Raw genomic sequence first — 18,333 nt, forward strand, 5'->3', positions numbered from 1 at the left:
GGTGGCGAGCAGAGCGCTCCCGGGGCCGCGGGCGTCGCCGTCACCGCGCGGGGCGCCCGCCTCCCTCTGACGCCCGTGGGGGCGGCCCGGGCAGACGCGCCGACTCCGCCGCTGCCGCGTGGCCAAAGAAGGACAGGCGCACCGCCTGCGGCAAGGGTACGAGTCGGGGAGGGGACTCGCCGAGGGGCCGGTGGGGCCCGGGGCTTCAGACGCCGCCAGGCCGCCGCAGAAAGGGGAGGTCCTGAGCTGGCGGCTGCCTCCCCCGGCGGACTCGGGCCGCACAACCCGAAACCGGGGCGGGGGCACCCCTGAACACCCAGCCTAGCTTGTGGCCCCGACTTTCCGTGCAGCCTGAAAGGATATCCGCCTGCGAAGGTACCTAACGGCAAACAGGCAGGAGCTGCACTGCCACTAATGGTTTCATTTGTTCTCCATTACCCACATTCACAGCCAGAACAAAACCCACTGGATCCTTTGACATGTGGAAAAAAGGTCCCTCTGTGAAACAGAAGGTCTCTACACCGCTGGCAGTCTACACTGGCCTGACAAGTTGGGTTACCATTTTCCTGAGATGAGAAAAATGAAAGCCTGGACAACACTGAGGCAAAGTTAAAAAGAAAAAGCCACCACATCTTTCCCTGTCTACATGTGGGAAATAAGATGAACTGACTCCACTTCCACCCTAACGAAGGGATTTTTTAGTGACTTTGTTTTTCTTATTGAAAAAACTATCTGTTAGTATTTGAGTGGAAATAATTGGTACTGATTAGTTAAGCCACTTCACATCCAACTTAAGTCTCCTGTTAACAATATAAAGATGCAGTAGGCCCTTAGGTCAGATGCTTAGAGGTCAGTAAAGGACCGACTAGGGCTAGGAATAAAAAGATTTTTTATTTAAAAAATTGTGCTTTAGTTCCCTCTTATGATAGTTCTGTGCCTCATACTGCAGAGATGAAAATGTACAGGGCACAGAAAATAATAAATCTTTGAAGCTGAATCACGACCTTTAATCAGAGATCAAAGTTATCTTAACCCTGGATCCCAGTTCCACCCAAACGCATGGGATTATTTGACTTCATTAAATGTTATTTGTCATTTCATGACAGAAACTTGAAATATAAACACACTTTGTGAATAGTCTAAAAGTCTTATAATTTGACTTTAGAATCATCCTGGAATCTGTCACATTCTAGATCCAATCCATTAATAAATACCATCATTGGGGCTGGGGATGTGGCTCAGGCGGTAGAGCGCTTGCCTGGCATGCATGCAGCCCGGGTTCGATCCTCAGCACCACAAAGATGTTGTGTGCCCCAAAAACTAAAAAAATAAATTTTAAAAAAATTCTCTCTCTTAAAAAAAAAAAAAATCTCGTCATTTTTGCCTTCAGAGTAGATTCTTCCTTCTCATTGGACTTACACCATTCCAGTCCAAGTCACTTAGTTGCACCTGGATTATTGCAATTCCTTCCTTTCTGGCCTCTGTTTCTACCTTTGCCTCTTATGTATTTTCAATATAACCAAATAAGGTACACCACACCACTTATTCTCAGAAACCTTTAATGGCTTCTCATTTCACAGTAAAAGCCAAGGTCCCAAAAGAAGCTGTAAGGACTTGTCTTTTACTCTCTTAAACTCATCCTGCTTTAGTCATACTGACATTTTGCTTTTCCTTGAATATACCAACTTCCCCTCTAGACTTTCTCATTTTCCACCTGGAACATTCCTCTTTATATAGATATTCCCCAGTTAGAATGAGGTTACATTCTGATATAAGTTGAAAATATCATAAATCAAAAATGCACTCAACCTACTAAACAGTAGGCTTAATACACTCAGCCTACTGAACAACACTGCTCAGTGGTACAGGGCACAGCATACCCTCATGCTGGGAGCTGCAACTCGCCCATGCAGGGCCTGAGAGAGTATGGCAAAACATATTAACCTGGGACAAGATCAAGATTCAAAATATGGTTTCTCCTGAATGTATATAGTTTTTGCACCATCCTAAAGTCCAAATAAATAAGTCAAACCACCCTAACTCAGGGACCACCTGTATATATTTGCATGGCTCATTCCTTCACCTTCCTCAGGTCTTTGCTCAAGTTCACTGATCAATGAGATCTTTCTTGACTGTCCTAATAGAGAGCCTTCTCTCCCTCAGCTCCCTGCACTGTTTATATCCTTCCTTCTTTATTTACTTCATTATACTTATCACCATCAGATACACTGTTTTATTTATTTGTTTACTATTTAATACTCCCACAGTGTGTGTTCCATACCCGGCATGGAGCTTTGTTTTGCTCACTGGTGTGTGTCATTTGCTGAGAACTGTTGCTTGCATATAGTAGGTATTCAATAAATATTTTGTTAGTAGATGGTGAATAAATGAATGGTGGAATGAAAAAAATCAGCATCTATGTCAGGATTAGAAACATTTACTTTTGATAATATACCTTTCCTTAATATATTCTACTAGTTACATCTCCTATGTCTAAGTTAAGTCCAAATTATAATTTTAAAATGATTTTAATTAATGAATAGAAATACAATCAGTGACAATTATAAATTTAAACATTAAATAACCCAATTATTTTTACTTAAGGTGAAAAACCCCTTTCTTATTATACCAAAAGCTTCAGTTACTAGCATAACACATCAAGAAACCTTAACAGAGCACCTGTTTTCATCACACCTGTGTGTCATCGCTAACAGAGATGCTACCTGCTCTTGCCCCACATCCACTTAACTACTCTTCTCTCTGGAACGTCCCTTCTGCTTCTCACTATTTAGCAAACTCCTGCAGATGTGTTTAATGTCCAGCTCCATTACTGTATAGCCTAGTGCCTGACAACTTTAACATAAAAATTAAATGCACAATGTGGTCATTTTAGAAACATGATTAATAAATCCTCAATATACAATGCCAACCTTAAAAAAATGCAAGTAGGAAGAGAAATGACTTTAAAGAAATAAAAACACAATTTGGTTTCAAATATAGATTGAAAAGACTATAGTTAATAAACCAGCAATCTGTTGAACATTAAAATATCTAGTGTCAGAGAAAAAAACAAAATTTTAGCCATGATGTCTTTCTATCTGAAATATAAAGAAAAACTGTATAGAAATATTTTTTACATTTAGTAAATAATTACTAAAAATTTTTAGAGATGAAGATGTTTTTGGTTAAATAACATGAAGCATATGTGAAGATAATATTAGTCCTTTTTAGTTTTCCACTTATGCAATTTCACAAAAATTATAACAAGGCTTCAACATTTAAAAACAGGGAATACCAAATGTATGAAATAGACAATTCAGTGAATTTGAATAACTAAAATGAAGACACTCCATATGAAACAAAATTTTAGAGAGTTAAGAAAATTATTCCTGAGAAGACCCTCAACATTTCCATTACTATTATTATTTTATTTATTTATTTTTGAAGGACTGGGAATTGAACCCTTAACCTCACATATTCTAGCCAAGCATTCTACAATAGAGCAATATCCCCAGTCCTTTTTATTTCACTTTGAGACACAAGTCTTGCTAAGTTGCCCAGGCCATGATCCTCCTGCCTCAGCCTCCAAAGCTGCTGGAATTACACATTTGCCCAGCAACAAACATTACTTTTGAAGAAAATTACGCATATAAAAATATATAAGAAGAGTAATATTATTAAAATAAGTTTAATTCTATGCATATTTTGACATTCCTTTAAACAGTAGATCATACAAGTCACATAAAAGTCTAAGCATGTAAAAGGAATGGAAAAAGTTTCATTTTAGTTTTTTTGAAAAAAGTGTGCTTTTATTTTAGCAATGAGATTCTCTAAATAAAGCAAGAATATATATCTGTGTGATACCCACAAAGAACATCACTGGTAAAATTTTTAATCTGTTTTCATTATCAATTTCCATTACCCTCTTCTAATAATCATAACCAAAGATCTCAAAGGTATTATACATTAGTGCCACATGAGACACAGAATTTACGGAAAAACTTTTGAGTTATGGCACCTTTATTTATACTCATTTTTCAATCCTAAAAAAATAAACTAGAATCATCTATATAGTACAAAAAAAGAAAAAAAGGAACTAATAATACTTGGAAACCAAACAATAAGCAAAACTTTCCTTTTTTTCTTTAATCCTTTTAACCTAAATATATGAATTCTAAGATAGTTGGGAATCTGTGATACCTATATATTAGAATACATGATCTATATATGCATTAACATGTATTCTACTCCTTTGATACAATTTTGTACAGTAGCACAAAAAAATACAAAGCAAATATGAGATTGTGAACATATCAACACAAAAACATGTTTTCAGATACGTTTATACTAGTAGGTTTCTGGTCTCCTTTAGAAAACAAACTCAAGAATTCATTATCCTGAGTCTCTTCAAGGCCACTTGATGTTTTGTGGTTATATCTTTAATTACATTTCCTCAAGACTTCTTCTAATAGCTTCTTCTAATTCCACATCTGTATTAAAAAACAGAATTTTAAAACTTAGGGCAGAAAACTAATCAACAGGTTCTTTATGTAAGTTTAATCAACTATATTCATCTTTTCAAGAAGGAAAGAAAAATCAAAATTGAAGAACTTAGGCTATATTGGAGTTTCTCTGTAATATTTGAATATTTTGAACTGAGTATCTGGATATGATAATAACTATATATTTGAACTTAAAAGTTTATTTCTATTTAGGGATGCAGAAAGTCAACAAATTTTCAGTCATTCACACATACATAATCACTTGTTTCAATTTTGAAAGAAATCCTTATCACTTATTTCCTAAAAGACTTGAAATGATACATATAAAGATGAAGTTGAAACAGAAAGGTTAACACTATGAAACAGCAAAAATCTCACAGGTTATTAAATTTTACTTTTTGATTTGTCAACTATACTCCAAAAAAGCCTGATGAGAAAAATCAGCTCTAAACTTTCTAGCATCTTAGGCAGAGTGAAACTCATGGCTATATAACGTTATCTGAGAAATGTATGTATACACACACAACTCATTTAACCAATATTTATTGAATGCCCACCATATACCAGGAACAAGAATATAACAGCAAACAAGAAAGACATCATTGGGCTCAACAGGTCTCTCTCCATCTCTTCCCTGGGACTGCTTCTAAAACCTAGGAGGGTAGAATTAGGTGTCAACTCCTTCCTTTCTCTGGTTTCTCATACCAGATTTATCTTATCATACACGGTTCACAGCCTCCCAGAGCCTCCTTAGTTTACAGGCACCAGTGATTCCTCTAGGATGCAAGTGTAGTTTCCTCTGAGCAGGGGCACTGGTTTGTTACGGTGTCTGCAATTTAAAATACTACAAACTAGTATAAACTGTGCATTAAATTAAAGGTACATTCTAAGGTCACAGAGTTGCCCTGAGATGAACTCAAAGGGATGCGTTAACACAAAGTAAAGCCAAGACATTTCTAGTGAAGAACAAGGTGATAAGACCTGTATAAGATAGAACATGTTATTATGTAGTTACAGTAAGAAAGAATGTGGTACTAGTGTAAGAATATACAAAGAGACCAAAAGAACAGCAGAGGAATTTCAGAAACAGACCCGTGATTATATGTACACTTTAATTGCAAAGATAATACTACAACATACAAGGGAAATAGGGTCTTTTTAATAAATGGTGGTAGATCAAATGATAAGTCATATAGGAAAAATAATTTTATCTCTATCTTAAGGAATACACAAAAACATATTTCTCATATTCTATATATCTGTGAGAGGCAAAATGAAAAAGCTTTTATAAGAAAATATAGGGCAGTATGTTTATGATCAGTGTAGATGAAGATTTATTAAACAAAATTCAAAAACCATTATGGAAATGATGGTGAATTCCACTGAATTAAAATTGTGCCCACCAAAAGGTACCATTACAGCCATTATACTTGGGAGGCTGAGGCATGAGGATCACTTGAGCCCAGAGTTCTGAAACCAGTCTAGGTAACCTAGTGGGTCAATATCTCAAAAAATAAAAAGGACTAGAAATATAGCTTAGTGGAAGAAAGCCTCTGGGTTCAATCCCCAGTACCCCCGCCAAAATAAAAAGAAAGAAAAAAACAGGAATGTTCACAGCTGAATTACTTATCTTAGCCACAAAGTATAAATTAAGGGAAAGGAGATGGGAATAGGAAAAATAGTGGAATGAATTGGACATAACTTTCCTATGTTCATATGTGAACACACAACCAGTGTAACTCCACTCTGCCACGCGACCAGCGCAGGCTTCATGAAAGAAGGTTCGGTTCATAAGAAACTGCTAGTGAGTTTTGAATTAAAGAGACACACTCTCATTACCTTTAACACCAGCTCTGAGATGGCTTCTCCTACCTCCCGCCTCCAGCCACCTAATGCGGTGGTGAGGTTTACAGAAGAGACTAGCGAGAGAGGGAGAGCACGCCAGGGAGTGAGCTTTTATTGGGGAACAAAAAATTCCAGGGAAAATCCCATCCAATGAAGGGTAAGGGGGGCAGCATCCCAAGGTCAAGGATGATAACTGGGTCTTCAGGGCAGTGGCCAGGCACGTCTCTACACAAGCCCTTGGACCTGGGAAAGGGTGGGGAAGGCTTTTAACACAGCTGTGTCTAAGCGCCTCTCACCCAGCCAGGGAGGTAACTCAAATCACGTGTGAGGATGGCCTCCCACACTCCACATCATGCACAATCACGAGAATGGGAAGTTTATACTCCATGTATGCAAAATATGTCAAAACATATTCTACTGTCATGTATATCTAAAAAAAACAAATAAAAAATTTTTAAAGTCTATAAATAACTGGTTGTAGTATATACATCGATTATTACATAAGTATTAGAAATAAACCAAAAAAAAAAAGAAATAAACCAAAGCTACATAACAAAACACAGATGAATCTCTAAATCAATGTTGATTAAAGGAAACCAGACCCAGAATACTACAGCCTATACTTATATTCAATATGATGGACACTAACTTATGTGGCTATTTATATTTAAAAATTAATTAAAATTAAATGAAATTTAAATTCAATATCTCAATCAAGTTCCATTTCAAGTGCTTAATACCCATGTGACTGGTGGCAACCATAGTGGACCATATTTGGACAGTAATGGTCCATAAAATTCCATCTAAATGAAGTTAAAAATCAAGCACTACTATCGTGTTTAAGTTACATAGTGGTTACTAAGCTTTGGAAAGGAGAAGAGGGAAAGTAACTAGAAGAGAACATGAGGGGGACCCTTCTAGTGTACTAACTGTGTTAAGGGCTGAATTGTGTCCCTGTAAAAGATATGTCCTACCCACCCCCCATGTCTTAGCCCATTTTTGTGTTGCTATACCAGAATACCTGAGGCTGGGTAAATATAAAGAAAAGAAATTATTTCTTACAATTCTGGAGGTTTAGAAGTCCAGGGTCAAGGGGCCTGCATCTGGTGAGGGCCTTCTTGTTGCATCATCCCAGGGCAGAAGACAGAAGGGCAAGAAAGCACGTGCACAAAACAGCAAGAGAGGGCTGAACTTGATTTTATAACCACCCACTCTAAATAAACCCAGTCCCAAGATAACATCAATTCATTTATGAAGGCCTCATACCATAATCGCCTCTTTAGTTCCACTTTCTACTTATTAATACCATCACAATGACAATTAAATTTCAATAGTTTTGGGGGAGACATTTGACATAGCAATTAGACATTATTTCTAGAAAATAATCTGATTTGAAAATAAGGTCTTTGCAAGTATAATTAAGACGAGGTTATTTGGGTGTCTTCCCCCACCCCCTGCAGTGCTGGGGATCTCATCCAGAGCCTGCTACATGCTAGGCAAGCATTATACTACTGAGCTATACCCCCAGCCCTAGGGTTAGTTTTAATAGTCTTAGCCCTAGGATTAGTCTAGTAAGACTGTTATCCTTATAAGAGGAGGAAAATACCATGCAAAGGCAGACATACAGGGAGAAGAGGACCACATGAAAATGGAGGCAGATACTGAAGTGATAAATATATAAACTAAAAAAATACCTAGGATTGTCAGAAATTGCCAAAAGCTACAAGAGGGTACATAGTCCTGTTGAAAGCTTGATTTTAAACATTTAGCTTCCAATCTGATAGAAATTAAATTTCTATTGTTTGAACCCACTCAGTTTGTAGTAATTTGTTAAGGAAGCCTTAGGAAACTAAAATATTGGAGGTGATTTACTTTTTAACCAGAGAGGTGGTTAGCTACTTTAAAATATCTTATAAAGTATTTTGTATATTTTGTGTGTGCATTATATCACACATGCACACACACACAGAATCAAGTTCTAGAAAATACCAACATGTAAGTTAGGAGGAGAGGACCAAAGTTGAAGTGTTCTAAAGGCCTTTTACTGCAAGAGGTGGACAAGATACAGGTATAGTTTAGTTTTTAAATTATGGTGTGTGGGGCGTGGTAAAATTTGAAGGTAACCATAAAAAAACTTGCTAACCAATTTTTTAAAAAAGAGAAAGCTTAGACTGAAGTAGCAAAAAAAAAATAAATACAAACATACCAGTATCTACAGTGAGCTTTTATGAATTAAACTTGCCAATTAAAATTGGATAAAAAACAAAAAACAACTATATGGTTTCACTTCCAATAACAGCAGAGTAGCTTATATTGGAATATCCTCCCACAGATAAGATTATATACACACATGTGTGTGGTGTCTGTGTGCATGCACGAAGATATTTTTCCCTGTACTTGGCATTAAACCCAGGAACTTTTGTGTACTAGGCAAGTGCTCCACCATTGCTCCACCACAACCAGTCCCCACAGATACAACTAAACACTACTTCAAGACACTGTAGAGTAATAAAGAAACAAAGAAAAAAAGAAAGAAAAACAGGTGCAAACAAACAGATGTTGACCCTTAAAATAAATGAATATTACAAGGTTAAATTTATAGCTTTATCAGTTTTGCCTTAGGGTACTTTCCATTCCTTATGCAGTAAGATGAACAGACTTCATTTAGAAAGCCAAACTCTTAGTGGCTTGAGTAATCAAGATAGGGTGTCCATCTACAGAAAAGCTAGAAAGTGTGGGGGTGGGGATGGGGTATAAGAGGTATATCCCAGGGCTGGGGCTGGGGCTCAGCAGTAGAGCACTCGCCTGGCCCGTGCAAGGCCCTGGGTTCGATACTCAGCACCACATAAAAATAAGTAAATAAAATAAAGGTATTGTGTCCAATGCAACTAACTAAATAAATATTTTTTTAAAAAAGAGGTTTATCCCAGAGAAATGAGAAAGCAACAAAGAAGGTTCCCCTAAATCTACAAGTACTGGGTTTACTTCAGAAGTGTAAGTATGCATCATACATGAGAAAAGATTCATTCCCCAGTGAAAATCAACAGCTGGAAACCCAAAACTTCGAAATAAGCAATTTTAGCTGTTGCTTGCTGTTGGGGGAACAGTTTGAAGTCTGAATTTAGCAGAAATAAAAATATATTACAGGGCTAGGGCTGTAGCTCAGTGGCATAGCCCTTGCCTAGCATGTGTGAGGTACTGGGTTTAATCCTGAGCACCACATAAAAAAATAAAGGCATACTGTACATCTACAATATTAAAAAAAATATTACAATGAAATATTATTCTGAGCACATTCACATTGGGACATTTGAAAATTTAGGTAAAATGTACACATTTCTTGAAAATCACAAAACTCCAAAGTGACATAAAATGAAAACTGAAAAATCTGTGTATCTACAGATAGATTAAAAAAAAAAATCCAGGCTAGATAGTTCATCAGTGAATTCTATGAAACATTTAAGAAAGAAATAAAAACCACTCTTGAGGTGAATTTAATACAGTGGGACTGTAGTCAGCTCTAAATACACATACCTTCAGGGATACACTGAAACACTGGCAGAAATAATTTTATCAAAACTCTGGAAAACAACAAAGGTTTGCAGCAACCAAGCAAATGCTGAATTAAAAAGGAGAGAAAGAAAAATGACAACATAAAGACAGCAGGAAAGCCTCTGGTATCTGTATTTTGCCTTTTCCCCACTATTTCCTCCCCAACTTGGCAGTAGTCTTGAAGACAGCAGCCTATTCCCAGTATGGGATCCTGGTCCCTGGTTCCAGAGAGAGCAAAAATCTTACTCACAAATTGTTGTTTTAATCTATCTGGGAGCTAGCTGAAGGACAAGCTCAAAGCATTCATCTAAAATGTAAGGCCCACAGAAATTGGGTCAAAAGATTATGGGTAGACTACCTAAAGCCTTGAAGGAAAACCCAGGAAGAGAATTTCTTTAGGAAATAAAGCACTGAAAAGTGGCTGTGTGTACTGAGCAATTTAGAAAGCCAAGTATGTGCCCAGGACAAGATATAAGCTGAGAAAACACCCGAAAAGACCCTTAACTTTCATCACTGCCCGGTCTATAGAGTTAATGTGAGTCTGAATAAATGTGCAAAGGAGGGCCCCCAGCACAGAGCCAACCTGCAAAGATTAGGAGTGGTATGTTTTTGTTTGTTTTGAGCCCCTGGCATTCAAAGAAATCTGTGAAAACACTAGCTGAACACAAACTAAAGGAAGAGAGACTTCAGTGATTGCATACAAGGAATACAGTTTTTGCAAAAGTAATATGGAAAAGTAAGCAAAAAATGCACAACTGCTCAATTTAACAATCAAGAAAACTGCTGAATTCAACGATCAAGAACCGCAAACCCTGGAAAAGAAAAAGAACATGATTTCCAGAGGTAACACGTTATAATATTCAATTATCTAGTTTTCAACAATGAAACAAGAACAAAAACAAACAAGAAAACATGAACATATGAACAAAATTATAGTATCACTAAAACAGAAATTATAATAAAAGTCCTCAGCTCCTCAGCTGAAAGTACCGATAACTAAAATGAAAAATTCTTTTGATGAGTTTAACAGATCTGATCTACTAAGAAGAATAAATCAACAAATTTGAAGACAGAAGGATTTAAATTATCCAGTGTAAGAAACAAAAATGAAAAAAGAATCTAAGGGAACACCATCAAGTAGACTAACATGCATATTATGCATGTCTCAAAACAAGAACAAGACAGGAACAGAAAGAGTATTTATTGAAATAATGGCTGAAAAAAATCCAAAATTTGATGAAAGATATGAATTAACACATCCAAGATGCCCATAAATTCCAAGAAGGATAAACTCAAAGAGATTCACACTGAGATGTTACAGTCAAATTGCCAAAAGTCAAAGATAACATGATGAGAAAAAGTAGCAACTCATCACATATAAAAGATCCACAGTTAAGATTAATAGCTGATTTTTCAACAAAAGCCATGGAAGCCAGAAGACAGTGGATAACATAAAGTACTGAAATAAAAGCCAAATAACCTGTTTAATGAAGAATTCTTTATCTACCAAAACTTATCTTCAGAATGAAGAAGAAACCAGATTTAAAGAAATAAAGAGTTCATTCATTAAATAAACCTGTCATACAAGAAATGCTAAAAGGAATCATTTAGACTGAGATTAAAGAACAAAAGAAAGTAGTAATCTGAAGTCACAAGCAGAAATAAAAAGTACTTTGTGTAAAATCTGGTTTGGCCTCTTTTCCCCTTTTTATTCTGTGGCTAGTTCTATGTTCCTCTTACTCTCCTTTTCCTCTGTCTTAACTGCATTATATGGAAGTTGTAATCATGGCAGGTTAAGAAAGAAACCAGTAATAAGAACTAGAAGACCTATAACAAATCATTTTCAAGCTGTGAATGGGAAGCTAAATTACTTAATGTTTAGAAGCCTGTTTTTTAAAATATATGAAATGAATGTTTTGACTTTCAGAAGTTAAGAGCAGTTTTAAAAGTAGTGTTTGTTAAAGAGCAAACATTTTAAAAATTAACACTGGTCTCTTATTCTTTATTTGTTCTTTAAAAATTGGCTACATTAAGTAGTTTTAGTATTTATGCTATATCAATAAAATGTAGATGACTATATTAACTTAAAGAACTCTAAAAGTAAGTTAAATTGCTGACATTTAATTCACACAGTGCTGTCCTATTTCCCAGGGTTTTGAGTAGGCATACCTCCACAGCAAACTTTGGATGAAGATAAGTGAACAGTGGTAATAAGGATAATTATGGTCACACTAACAGCAGCAACAACTTATACATACACTGTATAAGTTTACCACATTATTTTATTAAGGTAGGTATGCTAGTGTTCCCATTTTTAAAATAAAGAAAATGAAGCACAATGAAGTTAGATGCACATCTATAGCATCCAACAACCCAAAACAGTGAACCCTGGGGAAAGGGAAAAATGATTTCCAGAGGTGCCAAATGACAATAATTGAATATCTAATTTTCAACAACAAAAACAAGAACAAAAAGAATATAAATAAACAAGAAAGTATGACATTAAATGACTTGCCCAATATTACACAACTTATAAGCAGCAAAGCTCAATTTTAACTTAGGCAGCCTGAATCCAATATCTGTACTCTTCATCACCACACCATGTGGCTTCCCTTATCTAATAACCAAAAGAGATTATATGGGACTGCTATTATTAGCCTGGGTGATCAGAATTTTGTATTGATTTACCGAGAACAACAAAGGAAGAAACAAATCATGATGGAGGAGGTTAGCCCTCCCCACAAGGCAAAAGCCACAAGCAAATTTATCCTTCCTTTTGCTACTATTTGTTAAGCACTCACTATGTTGTCTTAGGAGGAGACAGAAGAGAAGAGACTTGTCTTATCAGCTCCAGATAAGAACATTACTTGTTCCATGGTGCAGGGTCAGCAAATCACTCAATATTCTTCCAAACTGTCCTGTATTAATTTTCCTTAATCAGTTGTAGGAAGAAGGGTCCTGGTGGCTCTAACATGTTTTATGTTTATTTATTCAACAAGTAATAATTTAGTACTAAACGCTATGCTAGGTACTACTGGAGGAAAGTAAATAAAATGTGATTCTGATTCCTTGAGGAACCCGGTGAAAAATAAAAAATGTAGACAGAAATATTTTAAATCTATTTGGTACTTAACTGTGGGAGCCTAGTAGAAGCAGTGGTTAGCTCTGTTTAAAGACCAAAAATCTAGAACAGGCACTGATGACACAAAAATGGTAATTTTATGTGGTTCAACCTAAGAGATGACATTTGAGCTGTTTCTTATTGGGTAAAGAAGAGTAAAAAAAAGAAGGTTATTAAAGGAAAGTGCATAGGAGACCATATTCCTTAACCTGCATGGAACATTGCATACTCCTCACACTTAATTCGATACAGATGCATCAGAAAATAAAAGAAAGCTCAAACATATGTGTCTTTTAATTTTCTTGGAATGAGGTCCTATGTTGCCACCTCAAATAACAACTAATGAAAAGTTCAAATGATCTTTTCTTGAATCCTTTGATAATTATTTTTCCAAAGTATTATAAAAACGTAAAAAAATCTCAATCCCTAAACCACATAATGCATTGCACAGATAATAGAATGGCATACGTTCTGATACATATCCAGTTATACACATCACATCTCAGAGTTCTTGGGTAAGCCAGAAGCCCATAAAACTGTAAAAGCTTCAAAACTGTAAAGCTTCCAAAGCGTCGTTACTTAAGTTTTAACTCTGACTGGCATTTTCCTGGAATTATTCATGGATGTAAAATCTGAACTTAGATGTTCAACAGTGTTTATCTTTTAGTGGCTCTGATAAACAACTTACTTGGCAGATTTTGTTTAAAGCTCACAAAAGTTCTTTTATTTATCTAACTTCTTATTATGTGGCTGCTAAGCATTGAGCTAAACCTTGAAAAACCCATGTTGGAAAAAAAAAATTGGGCAAAAAAACCCACCCCGTTTCCAATTAGATTGTGCATTTTCTGTCAACTTTGTTTAATCAATGAATTTTGGCTATTAAGAAAGATAAGAGTTTTCTACTTCATCAAAAGGATGAATCAATTTCACTGCCATACTCAAATTTCTGAATCCTAATAGCACAAAGCTCTACTATGCCCTTAGTGAAACTAACTGCATTAAATGAGAGAGCACATAAATGCACAGAAAACAAATCAACTGGGCTATCGGTTTGTGTGTTAAGCCACATTTCCTTCCTTACTTTCTAGCCTCCAAATTCCCATCCTCAAATCTCCAACCATAAACACTAGTATACTGGAATCTATATAAAGACTTCTACTATTTTAATGCCAAAGACACTAATATAATACTTTCCACTCCTTCAATGCAGCTAAAAGCATCATCTCATTTCCTCCCTGGTTATTAAAAAATTCAGCTTATTATGGAAAGGCCAAAGTAAAAAACGGTTATATGGTACAAATAGTGGTACAGCCAGGAATTTATGTCAAGTAACACAAAAACTTTCTCTAATTTATAGAAGGAAAGAGCCTTTCTTTATAAAGCCAGGTGGTATACTATATTTGGCACAAAAACCATAATGGATTGATACCTGTTCTAGTCTTAGAACTAGGTTTACCTTTAAGTTTAAATCATCATATGTAAGAAAATGCAAGAAATCTCTTAAACTGAGAAAACTTTGTTGTTGGTTGTTTTAAGGGTGGAGAAGGTGAAGGGCTGACACAGGGAGGAATTTTTTAAAACAGAAAATAAGGATTAATTTTATTAGATTACCTTCTGTGGAACTGAATTCTTCAACTGAAGTACCTTTTGCTCCCACATTATCATCACTGTCACATTCTGTAAGATAGAATCAATAAATGCAAATGTATTTCTGAAAAAGTTATTGCACCATAAATTACATATTCTCAAACAATACTGTTTTCAATGATTTCTTTCATACCCAAGCTCACTAGTTTCAGTTCATTAGTATTATATCATTTAACCAGGGGTTTGATTTTTTTAATGCTTACTAAAAAATATTAAAAAAGGTGACAAAGTTTTTTTTGTATTTTGAAAAACATCTGTATGAAAGTTTTTTCTCAGCAAGAGAAACAATAAGAGAGGTAATACATCCTGGGAACAAATTTTTACTCCTCACACTTCAGATAGATCCCTAATATCCAGAGTATACAAAGAACTCAAAAAATTAGACAATAAGATAACAAATAACCCAATCAACAAATGGGCCAAGGACCTGAACAGACACTTCTCAGGGGAGGATATATAATCAATCAACAAGTACATGAAAAAATGCTCACCATCTCTAGCAGTCATAGAAATGCAAATCAAAACCACCCTAAGATACCATCTCACTCCAGTAAGATTGGCAGCCACTATGAAGTCAAACGACAACAAGTGCTGGCGAGGATGTGGGGAAAAGGGTACACTTGTACATTTCTGGTGGGACTGCAAATTGGTGAGGCCAATTTGGAAAGCAGTATGGAGATTCCTGGGAAAGCTGGGAATGGAACCACCATTTGACCCTGCTATTGCCCTTCTTGGACTATCCCCTGAAGACCTTAGAAGAACATGCTACAGGGATACTGCCACATCGATGTTCATAGCAGCACAATTCACAATAGCTAGACTGTGGAACCAACCCAGATGCCCTTCAATAGATGAATGGATAAAAAAAATGTGGCATTTATACACCATGGAATATTACACAGCACTAAAAAAGGCAAAAATCATGGAATTTGCAGGGAAATGGATGGCACTAGAGCAGATTATGCTTAGTGAAGCTAGCCAATCCCTAAAAAACAAATACCAAATGTCTTCTTTGATATTTAATGAGAGCAACTAAGAACAGAGCAGGGAGGAAGAGCAGGAAGAAAAGATGAACATGAGATGGGAAGGAAAGAGAGAAAAGGGAAATTGCATGGAAATGAAGGGAGACCCTCATTGCTATACAAAATTACATATAAGAGGTTGTGAGGGGGAATGGGAAAATAAACAAGGAGAGAAATGAATTACAGTAGATGGGGTAGAGAGAGAAGATGTGAGGGAAGGGGAGGGGGGATAGTAGGGGATAGGAAAGGTAGCAGAACACAACAGTTACTAATAGGGCATTATGTAAAAATGTGGATGTGTAATCGACGTGATTCTGCAATCTGCATTTGGGGTAAAATTGGGAGTTCATAACCCACTTCAATCTAATGTATGAAATATGATATGTCAACAGCTTTGTAATGTTGTGAACAACCAATAAAAAAAAGTTAAAAAATAAATAAAAATTTTAAAAAAATTAAAAAAAAAGAAAATCATCTGTATGGAGAAAACACCACAGTTTTAATTAACAGTGCTCCTGTGATATTAGCTAGATTATACTGTTATATTGTTTACATGTATGAATATAAAAATTCCCATCACTATGTACAAGTATAATGAACCAATTTTAAAAATAGAAAAAAAAAATTGCTCCTGCATCAAACAAATTCCTTACCCGGGGCAAATACTGACTATACTAACTTCTACTTATTTTGAAACATTTACAGCGAGTAAAGGTGGAAGATATAATGGAAGGGGATTTCTAGTGAATTTTTTAGAACTGCATGTTGTACTAATGAAATAGCTCACTCTAGTGCTTCAAGTTCTTGGCCAATATCCTGCCCAGCCTCTAAAGACAGAAATGTTGGTTTAATTATGAGAGTAACACTGCTAATCGTTTTCCTTGACCTATGCTGGACATTTAATTAGTTTACTTTTAAAAGTATCAGAACTCCCAACAACCAAATAATTTTATCTTCTCACCAAAATATCAGGTTCCTTAATGTTATTTTTAAAAAAGCATGTTTAATATCTTAATATTAATTCTGCAATGTTGTTAAGACTATGGCAGAACATCTCTCATTATCTTCACTCTTTAAGGACATGGTAAGTATCACTAATTCACACTGGGTGGCTATTTCTACATCATGAAATCAAGTCTGTCAATGAAAGCTTTACCTATAGCAGTTAATACTGATAAAAGGCACTTCATGGCCACATATAGGTTATTTAAACTCTCTGAACCTCTATTTCCTCATCTATAAAATGGGGTAATGTAACATATCCTACCTCACAAAATGCAAAGAGGATTTAAAAACACATGGAAGAAGCTCTTAAAATGTGTTTAAAGTATACAACCAGAGATACGAAAAATTGTGATCTATAAGTGTAATTGTAATGCATTCTGTTGTCATATATAACAAATTAAAATTAAAAATAAAAAAGTGTTTAAATATCTTTAAATGTTTAAACAACTATAAAAGGAGCTAGCATGTTGGCTGGCACATAATATATCCTCAATAAAGTTTAGTTCATTTCTCTTTAAAACTGAATATTAAAATGTCAGGTTACATCCCCAACTCTAAAACATGGGACTTAAGTTAGAAGGAAGATGTACTTGTGAATAAAATGTAAAAGGTCTAAAGCAAAGTCTACCTGGCTCCTCTGATAAAGATTACCAGAAAGGATCCATGTATTTGCTAAGTTTTAAGAAAGTGCAAATGACTGCAATAAAAAATAAAATTGAAAAAAATAAAAGAACTGATGAAGGATAAGGCCACCAAAGGGTCAATTAAGGACAGACCACTGGATACTTATATATGTCTTTAAAAGGATTTATACTATTTATCATAGCTATAATCAAAATGTTGGTAACTGGAACACTGGAGAGCTTAGAGAAAAAATATAGCAAAACCCATGACACAACCAAACCTGGAACTTTCTCTAAAGGTTCATCTAATACTGATTTACTTGATGTAAGCAAGTCAGAAGCCTAAAAAAAAAAAAAAAAAAAAAAAATACCATAGTAAAACTATCTACCTTTCCCTTCCCTATCAACAAAAAGTAATGCCTTAGGGTCAAATGACTAGAACTCAATATATGGAAAAGCTACTCCAAATATTTCTATTTTTACTAAGTATCTCCTGAAATTTTTTCAATTAACAGAAAGGAGGCAAAGACTAAACTCTCCAAGTATAAGATATCTTATGACCATTGATCCTCATGACACTATCCCTCAGATTCTTTCTGATTACACAGGAATATCCAGTCTAACTTTCTGAAAACTCAGAATAAAAAACACAAACTTGTATCATTTCTTCATGCTCTAGTGAAAAATTTAAAAACATGTAAAATCACCAGACTGTCTGCGTAATAGTAAGTATGAGAGAACTTCTCACTGTTACATACAACATCAACTTCTCCCTATATCCTGAAAGATGAGAGTTGTTTGTTGGTTAGTAAACAGGAATGCTAAGACCACAAATCCCCTGAAATTTTAAGTAATACTGTACATACAGGCTGTTTATTTGGGGGATAAGAAAACTTTCATCTGATTCTCAAAAAGATCTCAGTATCCCACCCCAAAACCACAAAACCTTTAACAAACTGTCAAATCTGAAGACAAGAACACCAATGCTAAACTACATGCAAGGAGTTATTCTGGCA

At 35.5% G+C, this 18,333-nt stretch overlaps 1 protein-coding gene and 1 long non-coding RNA gene across 14 annotated transcripts in view; one reads left to right on the forward strand and one right to left on the reverse strand.

The window, feature by feature from the left end:
- The window catches only part of Znf451 (zinc finger protein 451), a 101,592-nt gene that overhangs the window by 8,486 nt on the left and 74,773 nt on the right, over window positions 1-18,333 (reverse strand). For 2 of the 13 annotated variants that reach the window (XM_078019830.1, XM_078019839.1), the window contains 3 exons: window positions 14,632-14,697; window positions 5,060-5,155; window positions 2,422-4,490 (listed from right to left, as the gene is read on the reverse strand). In XM_078019830.1, the coding sequence (XP_077875956.1) occupies window positions 4,444-4,490; window positions 5,060-5,155; window positions 14,632-14,697 (209 nt within the window). In that variant the 3' untranslated portion in view covers window positions 2,422-4,443. Of the gene's footprint in view, window positions 1-2,421; window positions 4,491-5,059; window positions 5,156-6,442; window positions 6,778-7,409; window positions 10,712-14,631; window positions 14,698-18,333 lie in introns of those variants that run through there. The other 11 variants (XR_013425082.1, XM_078019835.1, XM_078019831.1 and 8 more) reach the window with 11 other exon arrangements.
- LOC144366170 (uncharacterized) lies at window positions 18-2,375 on the forward strand. The gene is made up of 2 exons (XR_013425084.1): window positions 18-156; window positions 451-2,375. It is a non-coding gene; the product is annotated as an uncharacterized LOC144366170 (long non-coding RNA).

The sequence above is a fragment of the Ictidomys tridecemlineatus genome, chromosome 8 (assembly GCF_052094955.1).
Source record: "Ictidomys tridecemlineatus isolate mIctTri1 chromosome 8, mIctTri1.hap1, whole genome shotgun sequence".
Lineage (NCBI taxonomy): Eukaryota > Metazoa > Chordata > Mammalia > Rodentia > Sciuridae > Ictidomys > Ictidomys tridecemlineatus.